A 14,052-nucleotide genomic window follows, 5' to 3' on the forward strand; every position below is an offset into this window, starting at 1 on the left:
GGATTATCCTGAAAGAGGTATAATTAGGATTGGTGGGGTGGATAAGGCTATCTTTATAGACATGAACACTTGTTGGAATTTCGGCATCCATTATATTTGAGCTTCTTTTCTTAATAGTTTGTAGAACGAAAGGGCGTGTTGTGCCGATTTTGAAATGAATCTACTCATGGTTATAAACATTCTTTTCATTTTCAGTAGTTCCTTCTTAGACGTGGGTGCACTCATCTGCATTACGACATCACACTTTTCTGAATTAGCTTCTTTGTGAGGTAGAAACCTAGGAGTTTCTCGTCTCTCACCCAAAAAAGTGCACTTCTCGGGATTTAACCTCATAATATATTGTCGGATTCACTGGAAGATATGGGTGAGATGTTGATCATGCACTTTTTCTTCGCTTGACTTAACAATAATATCGTCCATATAAACTTCCAAGGTTTCCCCTTTCTCTTCCTCAGAGACTTTGTTCATCATCCTCTCGTAAGTGGCCTCATCATTTTCAGTCTAAAAAGGCATGACGTATTATTGATAGTTTTCTTGTTCGCTCATGAAAGTGGTCTTCCCCCTGTTTGGCTCATAGATCGAGATTTGACTATATCCGAAAAATGCGTCCATGAAAGACAAAAGCTTCCACCAACTTGTCTATGCTAGGGAGTGGGTATGAATCTTTTGGACATACCTTGTTTAGGTCAGTATAGTCAACACACATTCTCCATTTCCCATAACTTTTCTTGACTAGTACTACATTAGATAACCATTCAATATATTTGAGATCATAAATGAAATTAGCATCCAGCAATACTCGTACTATTTTTGTAGTCGCTTCTGCTTTCTCAAGCAACTGTCGTCGTCTATGTGATTTCAGCATGTTGGGATCTCAACCACCCTTGTACTGTTTTCACAATCGCTTCTTCTTTCTTAGGCAACTAAAATTAGCATCCAACAACCCTCATACGATTTTCGCAATCGATTATACTTTCTCAGGCAACTATCGTCATCATCTCTATGATTTCAGCACGCTGGGATCTTAGCATGCTACTAGGGATTTTTCCCTTCACAACTTTTAAAGTTATTAACGTGTTGTCAGATATTTTACCCATTACAAAATACATCACATCATTGTACATCCTTACCTCTATACCCTATTTGTATGCTTGTAATGTAGTAAGTCATGTGTCACAATTTACTATTGTTTTTGCTTTCATATTATTAATCTTTGTGAGAGCTTTTTTTTACCTTGCTTTTGATTTACATATAAATAAAAAAACAACATATAGAGAATGTAAAATTTAAGATGTATATCAAAATACTTAGCAAGTGAAGTGCTAGCATTGGACTCCAAGTTTTAAGGGCTCATTTGTTTAGTTTAATACTAAAGCAATACATTTTACACATATTTTTAAAAAGCAAATTTAAAATTATAATTTATTTTTGAAATGAATAAGTTTGCTATGTAAAATGAATAAGTTGAGTGATATAAACAAGTTGAGTGATATAAACAAATTATAATCTATTTTGATTGGTCCAACCATATTAAAACAAGTTGAGTGATATAAACCACATGTCAACACCCACAAGAAAGAACAAAAACAATCCAACTACAAACAAACAAGACAAAACAAATTCTCCATCCCACAAAACAAAACAAAAAAACATTAAAAATTTAACAACAACAAATCATATATTGTTCTCAACACCCACAAGAATCTCATCAACAAACGTTTGAATATTCCTGTCAGAAGATCCACCATCTACCGACGCTTCCCTCGCCGCACTTTTCAACTCCAAAACATTTTTCTTAAACTCCTCAAACTTTTCTCCTCCAACAATATCCTCAATCGCCCTTTCAACTTCCTCACTCTCCACAAACCCATCACTGTCCGGTTTCAACCGAATCCCCGTCCGAAAAACATCCGACACGAGTTTCGCATTGGTCGGTTGATCAGTCCATTGTGGATAACCAATCATCGGCACTCCAGCAGTTATGGCTTCCAACGTTGAATTCCATCCACAGTGTGTTAAGAAACATGCTATTGAAGGATGGACCAAAACCCTAGTTTGTGGACACCATGTTACTATCAGTCCTTTCTCTTTTGTTTCTTCTATGAATTTTTCAGGAAGATGAACTTCGTCTCCTTCTTTATCTTTCATCACCCATAGAAAATACTTGTTAGTGTTCTTCAATGCTTTCGCTATGCTTAACATTTGTTTTTCCTTTAGAAAAATGAGACTTCCGAAGGAGATATATATAACTGAAGATGGTGGCTTTTGGTTAAGCCATTCCATGCATGAATCTTGTGGCTTCCACATTTCGATCGCTGCGTCGTCGATTTGATCTTGACCTAGTAATGATGGAGGAACCAATGGACCTACGGTTGTTATTGGGAAAATCTCAGCCATTGAATCAATCGCATCTTTTTCTAATTCATAGAAAGAATTTGCTAATACCCATTTCAGTTTCTTCATGTTTTGGAACATTTGTTTTAAAACATTTGATAGGGTTTTTATATCGTTTGTTGGAAGAACAAAAGATGGAAGGTCTTGTGGTTTCAATAATGGGAGACCGGGTATTTCGACATCGGTTTCGGGGCTTTCGAGGGTTGGAAAATGGTTTAAATGATTGTAGAAACTATAGTATATGGAGTAAAGAGTGCAAGGTTGAATCCAAAGACATGCACATGGGATATTGAGTTCAAAAGCTACGTTTGTAACCCAAGGAACAAAAGGGTTGTTAATGATGCAAGCTAGTTTTTTAGAACTATTGTTGAGGAAATTGTTTTTGATGAGATTTGTGAGGCTAATGGGACCGGATTTCGCTATTAGGTTCATGAATTCGTCGACGGATATATGGCCTTCGGAGATATCTAAGCCGTCGGAGAAAAAGAGAACTTCAATTCCATTGATGGTGTAAGAGGTAGGGATGGCCGTGGTGGTGGTGGTTGAAGTGGTGGTCGATTTGAAGACGCGGTGGTAAACTAACTCCGTGGTGGCGAGTGTGACTTTAAGGCCTTTGGTTAATAGTGATTTTCCTAGTCGAAGCAAAGGGTTTATGTGACCTTGAGCTGAAAAAGCTACCAATAGAACATGAATTTCTGGTTTGGTTTTTTGGTCTTGTGAAGACATGGTTGGTCTAGGTTGAAGATTTGTTTGAATGAAGAATGAATGGAAGATAGTGAATTTGGATTTGATTTTTGTGTGGTTGTGTTTTTGTTATATAAAGGTATAAATTTTGAATATTCTTTGATGATTAAGCAAGGATGATTTTGGACAAGATAAATCGCCAACTCCTTTCCTTTTTGTGCAATGCTAATTGATGTATCCAAATACAATTTTAATGGTAGTTTTAAGGAAAAATAGTTTGTATTGTTATTTTTAAATTGTTTATAAATAAATTTTGTTACTAAGTTTTATATTACTAAGTTTTATAAAGACATATTTTAACAATAATATCTAAAGAAATTATTTTAAAAGTTAAGTACTTTAATTTTTGATGAATTTAATATAAATAATTAAGGAACCATTATTGTTTTTTAATATTTTTAAAAATATGTTATAATATTCCTTATCATTGTACTCTCTCTAATTTATTTAATTTTTTTTAGATATAATTAATGTTTGTGATCAATATACTATCCTATTTTAACTATTCAATATATTTAAAACACAATTTTTTTTCTATTTATGAAAAATGTTATAAATAATAAATAAATATATAATACTACTCCGACATGATTTATAAGCAAAAAAGATAAGTTTTACGCTTATTAAGAAATATACTTAAGTGCATTTAAGTTTTTTGATTTTATGTGAGAGAGACAACACAATTACTAGTATACCCTCAATTAAATTGTCTTCTAATAACAATAAATTAATTTATGCAAGGATACTTTTGGAATAAAGGCATTAAAGTAAAAAAAAATAGAAAAATTTTGCTTATAAATAAGGCCGGAAAGAGTATAAAAATAAAATGGACGTATAAAATGGATAGCTCTTAAAATGACATTGTTCAAAAACCCAACGAAGCATTAAGACCCAAGTAATAGTTTGTATTTTCAGTTTATAAGTTATGGATTTATTATATATAACCAATATACCATTAGAGTATTCTATAAAAACATGTAATACAAATGTATATAATTCCATTCTATAAGTAATCAAGTTTATTAATTATTATAAATAGTTATAAAATTAAAACTAAAAAGAAACGATAAAATAACTATTAATTGATTAAAATAAAATTTTGGAAACTATAAAAAAATTCTTTTGTTAACAAAAAAAATATATAATTTCCATTGTTAATTTCTCTGAATACTTGGCAAGATATATGATAAAAAAAATATATAAAGAAGAAAAATATAAGTAAGGAGTGAAACATTTGTATTGAAATGCTTATTTAATACATCATATATTCATTTTATTAGGTTAAATATACTTGTGATCCTTCAAAATATCTCTTATTTTATTTTTAATCCTTTAGAATTTTGTGCTCAGATACTTATGTATGTGTATTTCTTTTAAAATGTAATAAAAATGAAAAAATAGAAAATCAAAATTATTTATTCAAGAAAGTTTATTATTTTCAAAAGAAAAATAAATTTTTATTTATATTCGGAACATAAATATAATTTTTTGATATAAACAAATATTTAAATCAACCGTATATTTTCATATATTTGAATCAAATGTATATTTTTCCATATATAAATATTAATTTTGTTTTGATATTATTTATAAAAATATTTATTTAATTATTTAGTTTTAGAAATATCAAATACTATCTTAGTATTTATAAATATTATTTTAATTGTATAAGTAAATATTAGTAACATAAAAAAAATATATTTTGCCCATATTTGGATTCATACGTTATTTTAAATATATTTAATTTTATTTTTATAAATTATAAGAAAAATGTAATAACAAGTACTTTTGCATGGATTCTGCTCTAGATATCCGTGTGATGTGTTACACTCATTTGTTTCTAAGATGTAATAAGAAAGACAAAATAAAAAGACAAAATTATTTAATAAAGAAAGTTTATTATTTTTAAAAGAAAAACACATTTTAATTTTTATTTAGACTATAAATATAGTTTTTTCATATGTACAAATATTTATGTACAATAATTATGTATAATTATGTGTTGCTTTCTTCAATGCATTCTTAATCATATTTAAATTTAAAATTTATAAATTTATATTTATAATTTTTTTTAAGATCTAGTCAAACCTAATTTAAAACAAAATCAAACGCCTTAAAATCAATTATACATCTTTAAAACTTCTTTTGATTTTTTATAAATAGAAACTAAAGATACACTTATCAAATTTTTAAAATATACACATTTTATAAAATACTAAAACAAAGCTATTAATACAATATAATTAAATATAATTAAAATCAATTATACAACATAATTAAATATATAATAAATATTATCAATTATACAACACAATGAAATAATAATATATACACGTTCCATTTTCTTTTTGTATTTACCCGTATTAAATTTGTTTTATGTTTTTTTTAAATGACAAATATTTTAACTGTATTTTTAATATTTATCAAAGATAAATATTCGTCCCATAATTTATTTATTTTTGTAATTTTCAAATACAAATGTATCAATTATTTTAAAAAGAAATAGTAATAAATCTCATAGAATAATAAAAATTATCAATATTGTAATGATGACTCTATGGTGTAAACAAACCAAATATTGTTGTTAATTTACATAAACATTAAAATTTAATAATGTGGTTAAATTAATATTTTGATGTAGTTTTTCTCATTTTAACTCTTTTAAAATGATTAAGCAGAATGCAAGTACACTTAGCATTGAGACTCATCAAAATATATGTTGGAATTTGAAGATGTATTATTTTGGATAGAGATATGAAATTCTAGCTTGCAGATCCTGGATGTCGTACACGATGTCACAACATTAGGGTAAACATATTATCACACCACAAACAATATTATAATTTAAATAACGACACAATAGAAAATAACACAAGCAGTTGTTAACCCAGTTCGGTGTAACGTCATCTACATCTGGGAGCTACCAAACCAGGAAGGAAATCCACTATCACAGAGTTAGTTTGAAGTTCTGAACAACCTCAGATTTTAAAAATTCCTCACTTAATCTCTACCCACAGATGTTTCTATCTAAAACTCTCCTACATATGAGACCCCTCTTACTTCCCTTCAACCATATAACAACTTATAACAGAAAAACACAATTCACTCTTGCTTAAAAGCTTCTGAGGGATTAACATTTACAACTCAATAAACCAGGTCAAATTTAAGTATCGAGGAGATACTCGAATGGCTCACACAATACAAAGACACGAAACCCTAACTTAGACAATATTCAATACTGCTTTGATACCTTCTTAGGTTTAGAAACGATCTATAAATAGCAGTGGAAAGACATGGGCTTCGGGCTTGATACACAACCGATCCAAGAACTTTGCACAATCTTCTGTAGATTTGATTTCAACCAGATCAGATGTTTCCTAAAATGTTTTGACATTTATACTTCGTAAACAAGTCAAGGCAAACTAATCTTTTGCTTTTTAAAAGATGCTCTACATTTTTCGTGAACTAAATCTCCAATGTATGTTCAGATATCTCATAAAAGGAAACAAGTCTCACAAGATACTAAAATAGGTCACACTCTAATTATGAACGAACATGTCAGGACATCTTATTCAACATCTAACAAGAATACTTATTTTTCCCAAATGCAGACAATCACTACATATCAGACCTAACAATATCAATTTCTTTTAGAAAGACAAAATCATTATTAGATGCAACTTTTAGAAAAGTAGAAACCAATACAGATGATTAGCAAATATTTAGGAGTCGGGTTAACACAACCTTATTGGGTATGCTTTCAAAAGAAACCTTGCTTCAATTAGGTCTTTTGCCTATTATAATGTGGGTTCATGGTTTTTTTAACAAAAGGATATAATCTCAAAGTTTTGATTTTAACCCACCCCTTTTTCATGATGATATCCACTCCCACATTCAGTTAATTTGACAAACTCATTCAAATTCCAAGAGAAATTTGAAGGTGCGAATATGATGGCTTGAGAACCAATGATAGTCATTCATTTGAGGTGACAGTCACCTACTTTTATTTCGTAATCACAAAATTTGATTCTATCAGGAACTTTGGTGACCCTTTGGTTCTTGATATGATGGTCACCTATTTTCATCTTTATTTCTTTTCTATTTTTTCTTCTTTTTCCTAACTTTTGCATGGACTAGTTCTTTTAAACTCTTAGTCCACCGGGATGCCCTAATTTTTGCCTAAATCAACTGCTTGATGTTTGACTTAGCGGACTTTTTTATCTTTTATTTTTCTATTGATTATGACTTCCATGTCATTGGTTATAGAGGAACAACCACTATACTTTTGGATTCTTATGACTGCTTCGACATTTCTTTGATGTGTGTGAAGAAAAGTATGTGGTTACACCTATTAGGTGTCCGAAATGATTCTCTTGAACTTTGAATGCAAAGCCAAATTAACTGTAAACTATCCTGCCCCGGGTTCAGAATAAAGGGTTTTTTGTTTAAAAAGAAACACCAACTTCTAGGCTCAATGTGGTTGACGAAGGATTAAATTCATTATATCTTCGGTGTTTGGGAGTTGAAATAAAGCCTTACATCATCAGCAAAGTTTTGTTTGAAAACCTACTTGTCAGGAATTCTGGGTATTTTGTTTTCATCATTCTCCCTCAAATGTTTGCTAAAACAACAGTTTGATGAAAAAAGTGAATTGGAGAAATATATTATTTTGTTTTTGATATAAATAAAAAATGAGTGAATACGACATGATTGATTCATAAAATGCATGATCACTTCTTTAATATTACCATTGAAATAAAATAACAATACTTAAAAGTAAACTAACATTCAACATGCAAAGAAAATACAAATGAAAAACTGAAATAGCTAGATGATTTCCATTTGAGGATGAACTCTTGTGCTTGATCTGTTGGGCCAACCTTCTTTAGAGTTGGAGGTTGGCATGCTCATTGACACCAATATGATAATCATCTTCACCTCCATTCTAGACAATTTCTTCCATAGCATGGACTGGTGGACCCACATGATCGGCTAAAGGATTGACATTGATATGAAATCCCTGAGGCATGAATGAAATTAATTTGGACTCAATCAGATCTTATACCCTGTTCTTGAGGGCTTTGCAGTCCCCAAATGAATGTGTTGGTGCATCAATGTGGAAGTCATATAGGGCATTGGGGTCAAAGACTGGTGGATATGGAAAACATACTGGATTCAGTTCCTTTGGCTCTACCAATCCATTGTTGATCAACAATGGAAATATGTCACTGTATGGCACTAGTAAAAGATCAAACTGTCTTTTTGGCTTTTGAGCGTGTTGCTGTTGCGGAGCATGTTAATGTTGGTATGGATTTTGTTGTGAAATCTCTTATTGATGTTGAGGGGGACCTATATTTGTAGAAGGATACTGACCATGTGGAGGGAATGGCATCTGATATGGAGACCCAGAAGGTTGTTGACTCTGAACAGTTGGCATGTACATGTCCTGATAATAAGGCACCAGAGGAAGAGCTTGCAAAGCATGGGGAGTTTCCCATATTGCATTAACTTCATCCTAATATTCCTTTAGGGCATTGCTAAATGACTCACTCTTACTAGTATGGCCGCTTGAGGCACCTTGAATTCTTTTGCTTTTGAGTCCACCATCGATACATTCCCCAATTGTTATGTGGTCAGAGAAGGCTGATGACGTGTTGCTTATCATCTTTTCGAAGTATGGGCCTTGCAGGGTACCCATAAACATGCTAGTTATCTCCCTATCCATCATGGGTGGTTGAACACGAGCAACCAACTATCTCCATCTTTTGGCGTACTCTTTGAACGACCCAGTTCTCGTTTAAGTAAGATTTTTCAATTGTATGCGACTAGGAGCTACATTCAAATTTTATTGGTAATGCTTAAGGAATGCTTTAGCAAAATCATTCCAGGTGCGGATGTGACACCATTATAGCTGCATATATCATTCCAATGATGCTCCATTGAGACTATCTTGAAAGAAGTGGATGAGAAACTTGTCGTCGCGAGAGTACACGACCATTTCCCGACAATACATCGTCAAATAAGTCTTTGGACGACTAATCCCTTTGTACTTCTTGAAATATGGTGTCTTGAACTTTGGAGGGATTTCTACGTCTGTCACCAAACATAGATAGAAAGCGTCGAGCCCATAGGTGTCACGCCCCTCTATGGCTTTAAACCATTATTCCAACTTACAACATATTTTAACAATATCACCATCCTGTGGTTGTTCAGTATTCACTATTGGGCTTACCACTTGGGGATTTGGCATTGTGAATGAAAACCTATGATACTCAATACCATCATGAGGTAAGGTATATCCATCTCGGACAGTGTGGTGCTCTTGTATAGTAGGATTCTTAATTGGGATTCGTATTGGCTAAGGTTGAGCAAGACCACTTACTGGAGGTGGAATGATATTCTCAGTTATTGTTGTCCATTGAATGTTGTATGCTCTTCGTTCCAAAACTGACATAGCCTCCCTTAGTTGGTTCAACTAGTTTTCCATCATGCCAACTTCTTCTCTTAACACAACCTAGCTTTGCTCCTCTGGGTCCATGATCCTTTGAAAGTTGCTTTGAGTCTGATAGGGGTGTTAGGAAATCATCGGCGAGCTATGGACAAAGGATGGGTGAGGTTTTGTTTGGTAAATGACATGCATGATGCATATTGGATGCAAATGATATACAAATATATAATTTTGTTTTTAATATTCCTAAATGCAATGACATGCCACATATGAGTTCAATTAAATTACATGTGCAAATAACAATATGGGGTAACACTGGTAAAACAAAACAACTTAAATAGGTAGGCCTCCTACATCGGGGTAGTTCTAAGTTTTAGGTACCCATGAAAGCCACTCACCATGTTAGCTCTAAGAGTTTGGATAATAGGATTCCTAGAGTCACTGATCCAACTTGAAAATATTATCGCCATGACGAAGGCTCGCCAGACAAAAACATCTCCAATAGAATCTACTCTAGGAGGGGTCTTTGTATTGTCCCTAAGAGGAAGGCTCCTTGCAGTCCAATACTACACAACCACCAAAGATGAAACATGTTTTAAAAGGTTCTCAGAATCATGGATCGAGGTTAAAAATATTACCTCCAGGACGACTAATCGTAAGACAGTAATACTTCCAAGGGATCTCATCTGAGTGGGGTTTTTGCATCAACCTAACGAGTCCGATGTCTCGCAGGTTAACACTAAATAACCACCAAAAATGGAACAGGTTCTGAAAGGTCCCTAGAGTCATGGATCCAATTTAAATATATTATTTTTGTTACGAAGGCTCGTCGTACAATAACATCTCTAAGAAAATCTACTCAAGGATAGGTCTTTGTATTGTCCTAATGAGGAAGGCTCATTGCGGTCCAGTAATACATAACCACCATCTTAATCCTAATATTTTCTCATACTCGGGTAGAGAGCCTATCTCACAAAGTGTAAATAGTTAGAGAGCCCCAATGCTACTAAAGGACCACAACAGATAACATACTCCAACAACACAATAAGATAACAACAAAAGAAGATAGAAGAAAATAAATAAACAAAGCTAACACTCAACACAAATTAAAATAAGCTAGGCTTGAATCTCTCTAGAATTGAGCTATAGAGTCCCCAACACGGTCCCCAGTTGTTGCATCTCTAAAAACGAGATCCTTCGGGAGGTGCTCGCACGCTCGTGGAAAAGATGTTCGAATAGAGTCGCCACCGAAATTTATTTATTCCAATGAAGGAAAAGGAAAATATCGATAAAACACACGAAAAACTAAAAGAAAATGGTTGTTGCAACCAAATTCGGGTTTAGGAGTCAGTTAGCCAAGGGGAATGTATTAGCACCCCCCACGTCTATTGTACTCAACGAGAATCTCTTAATTAGATTTGAGATAAAGTGTTAGGTAATGTTAATTGTTATCTTCTACTTACTGAGTGAGAAAAAGAAATAAATGGAAAATGTTTTTTATTAAAGGGGTGTTTTTTAACATTAATGTGCCTGACAAGATTTCTCAATTCTTCTCCTACGTATCTCCAGGTGCTATGAAAAAATCAAGGTTACGTAGTTCTTCTAAAAGAGAACTACTGGATTAATTGTTTTTTAGGAGTGATCCTGTAGACATATCGAGTGATTAAACCTTTACTATTGATTTCTCTTGGAGGCGGAAGTCTTTGTTTGTTTCACATCAATATGGATAAAGCATACTCGTTTTTGAAACGATTTTCGATGTTGCATAAGGGCGGAAAACAAGTTTGATTTGTTGAGTATTTTGTTGGATGACGATTACTCGAATGGCCAAGTAAGACTACTCATATCCAGTTACTCCATAAGAGGAATAAAGGCTCTAGACCATCTCCCTTTTCATCCTTAATTGCAAAAGGATTTAAATAAGGTTAGTGTATTTTGGATTGACGACAAATATTCGAATGGCCGAGTAAGGCTACTCGTATCCAGATACTTGAGAAAGGGAATAGAGGGCTCTAGACCACCTTCTTTTTCGTCCAATTTTATTATGAAAATGATTTTTAATTTTAGATTTGATTATGAAAAGAGTTTGGATGTGGCGGGGGTAGTTTTTTTTAATGGATGACAATCGCTCGTATGGCCGAGTAAGGAAACTCACATTCAAGCAATCGAGGATAGGAATCGAAGGCTCGAGACCATCTCTCTTTTCAGCCTTAAAGAAAGGGTTTATATATTATTAACATATTTTAGGTAAACGACGAATACTCAATGGTTGCGTAAGGGAACTCGTATCCAAGTACTCGAGAAGAGGAATAAAATGTTCTATACCATCTCCTTTTTAATCTAAGTTATTATGAAAATGATTTGGATTTGGTTTAATTAGGAATTATGTAAGAGATGAAAATTGTTTGAATAGTCGAGTAAGGAAACTCATACCTAAACAATTGAGGAGATGATGGCCTATAGAACTCCTCCATAACCTTTCACTCACATCACTCCCTACCCCACCGCCTCCACCAATTCCCTCCTCAAGGAAGCTTTTTTTTGGACCCCCTTTCAAAATATGAGGCTTCTTTTTATCCCTCCTCAAGGGTGTCACATGAAAGCTTTTTTTTATCCCTCTCCTCATCAGTATCAACAATATATATATATATATATATATATGGACGATAATTAGGGTTAGCATTTTTTGATATTGCCAACAATGCCCCTTTTGGGAAATTTATGATTAAAAAATGACTTAAATTAGATAAATAACAAACAAATCAAATAACTAAAATAAAAATGAAGAACTATAAAATAAATTCTATTTATTTTTATCAACACTTTGATTAAAAAAAAGATAAAAGGAATAAAAAAACAAAAGTCAAGCATAAAAAATGCTCAAAAATTAAAAGACATGCACCAAAATAATTAGAGAGAAATAAACCTTTCAGAAACAAACAATTTTGATCAAATTTTAAAATGAAAAATGACGGGTTAAAAGGCTCATTCTGTTCAAAATGTGACCGAAAAAGTTATCAAAAAATTAAAACGAGCTCGTCAAGTTAAACTACGTGAATCAGAGATTTAGAAAACTGACGTCTGCAAGCTCGACTTTGAAATTTTTCTCTCTCTAATTCGGCATAAATTTGAAAATTGATTCAACCGATCTGTCTGTAGATCTGAAAAATTATTTCGAGTGAAATTTCAAGCACTATGCGGAATGAAATGCATGCTGTGATGAATATAAAATGCAGGTGTCTTGTGAATGCATTGACTACTGATCAAGAAATTGAGAATAAATAATCAGATGTAAATGAATCGCTGTTGGACCATTTACTTCTGATTCTCAATTACAATTAAAATCCTAACAAGACTCAGATGACTACAATACTCTTGATTGTCATCCTCTAAATCTCTAAAATAAGATGCAATTGAATGAATAATACACTGAGATTGAGAAATCAAGTCTTTCGACTTCTCAATCAAATAGATGACTGAATGAATGTCATCAAGATCAGATAAAATACCATAATTCCTGAATTTTCATCTAAACCCTGATAAATTCTTTTAACTGGTGAAATGTACGATAAAATTGATCAATTATGCCATGCTGATGCGAGTGAAAAAACTTAGGCTAAAATTAAGGGCATGACTTACATGTCCCATAATGGTATCCATAATGATATAAGGATGAAGTTGAAGTTAAAGCTGCAAACTTGTGTCTATTTTGAATGGATGTCATTCTGGATTTTTATAAAGAACTTAGAATGAAAAATTCAAAAGTATTTCCTAACCTCAAATGTCAGTATTCCAATTCATTAGTTTCAAATTACAGATCCAACTCCAAATAGATTAAATATTTTTCAAGCTTATGTTTTCACCATGGAATATTATTACAACATTGATAATAAGTATTTTAAGGTAGAATAATTTGTAGAAGCAAAATGAATCACATGCAATATAGCTCATGTTATAAAATAATGTTGCATGAGGTTAGATTATCCTTAGTTTTGTTTTTCCTTCTTCTCTATTTTTTATTTTGTTGTAACTTACTATTGTATTTACAAGGAAACAAATGCTTTAAATTTCTGGAAAATGAACTATAACCTTTTCTTGATTTCTATTTTGTAGGTTGGCTCCAGGAAATGTTGTTGATGAAGCTATTAGAAATGTTTTAATAAAAATTTATCGTGGAAATTTCATGCGGTATGGTGAGCTTAAAGTACGCGTTAGAAGACAACAGAGAGATGAATACTTTGACCTTTTTAAAGTAAGACATGTAATTTTTTTTACTATAGTATAATGACAATGCATATTTTTTACTATTTAATCATCAATATTTCTTTTTTGGAAGTCTCTTGTTCAGTGGGAGTCGTGTGATGAAGAAAAAATGAAATATTTGTTTCATAAAGCTTGTGGTAAAAGAATAACTGATATATTTGGTAACATTAGGAAAAAGGCGGCAAAGTCGTCTTGGATGGGTG

The 14,052-nt window shown here is 32.3% G+C and overlaps 1 protein-coding gene across 1 annotated transcript; it reads right to left on the minus strand.

Annotated features, from left to right (window-relative positions):
• Window positions 1-1,487: 1,487 nt before the first annotated feature.
• Window positions 1,488-3,261, minus strand: LOC127096790 (UDP-glycosyltransferase 84B2). Its single transcript, XM_051035333.1, has one exon. It carries the CDS (start codon window positions 3,118-3,120, stop codon window positions 1,675-1,677), a length of 1,446 nt encoding a protein of 481 aa, XP_050891290.1. The 5' UTR covers window positions 3,121-3,261; the 3' UTR covers window positions 1,488-1,674.
• Window positions 3,262-14,052: the final 10,791 nt, after the last annotated feature.

The sequence above is a fragment of the Lathyrus oleraceus genome, chromosome 6 (assembly GCF_024323335.1).
Source record: "Lathyrus oleraceus cultivar Zhongwan6 chromosome 6, CAAS_Psat_ZW6_1.0, whole genome shotgun sequence".
In the NCBI taxonomy this organism is placed as follows: Eukaryota; Viridiplantae; Streptophyta; class Magnoliopsida; order Fabales; family Fabaceae; genus Lathyrus; species Lathyrus oleraceus.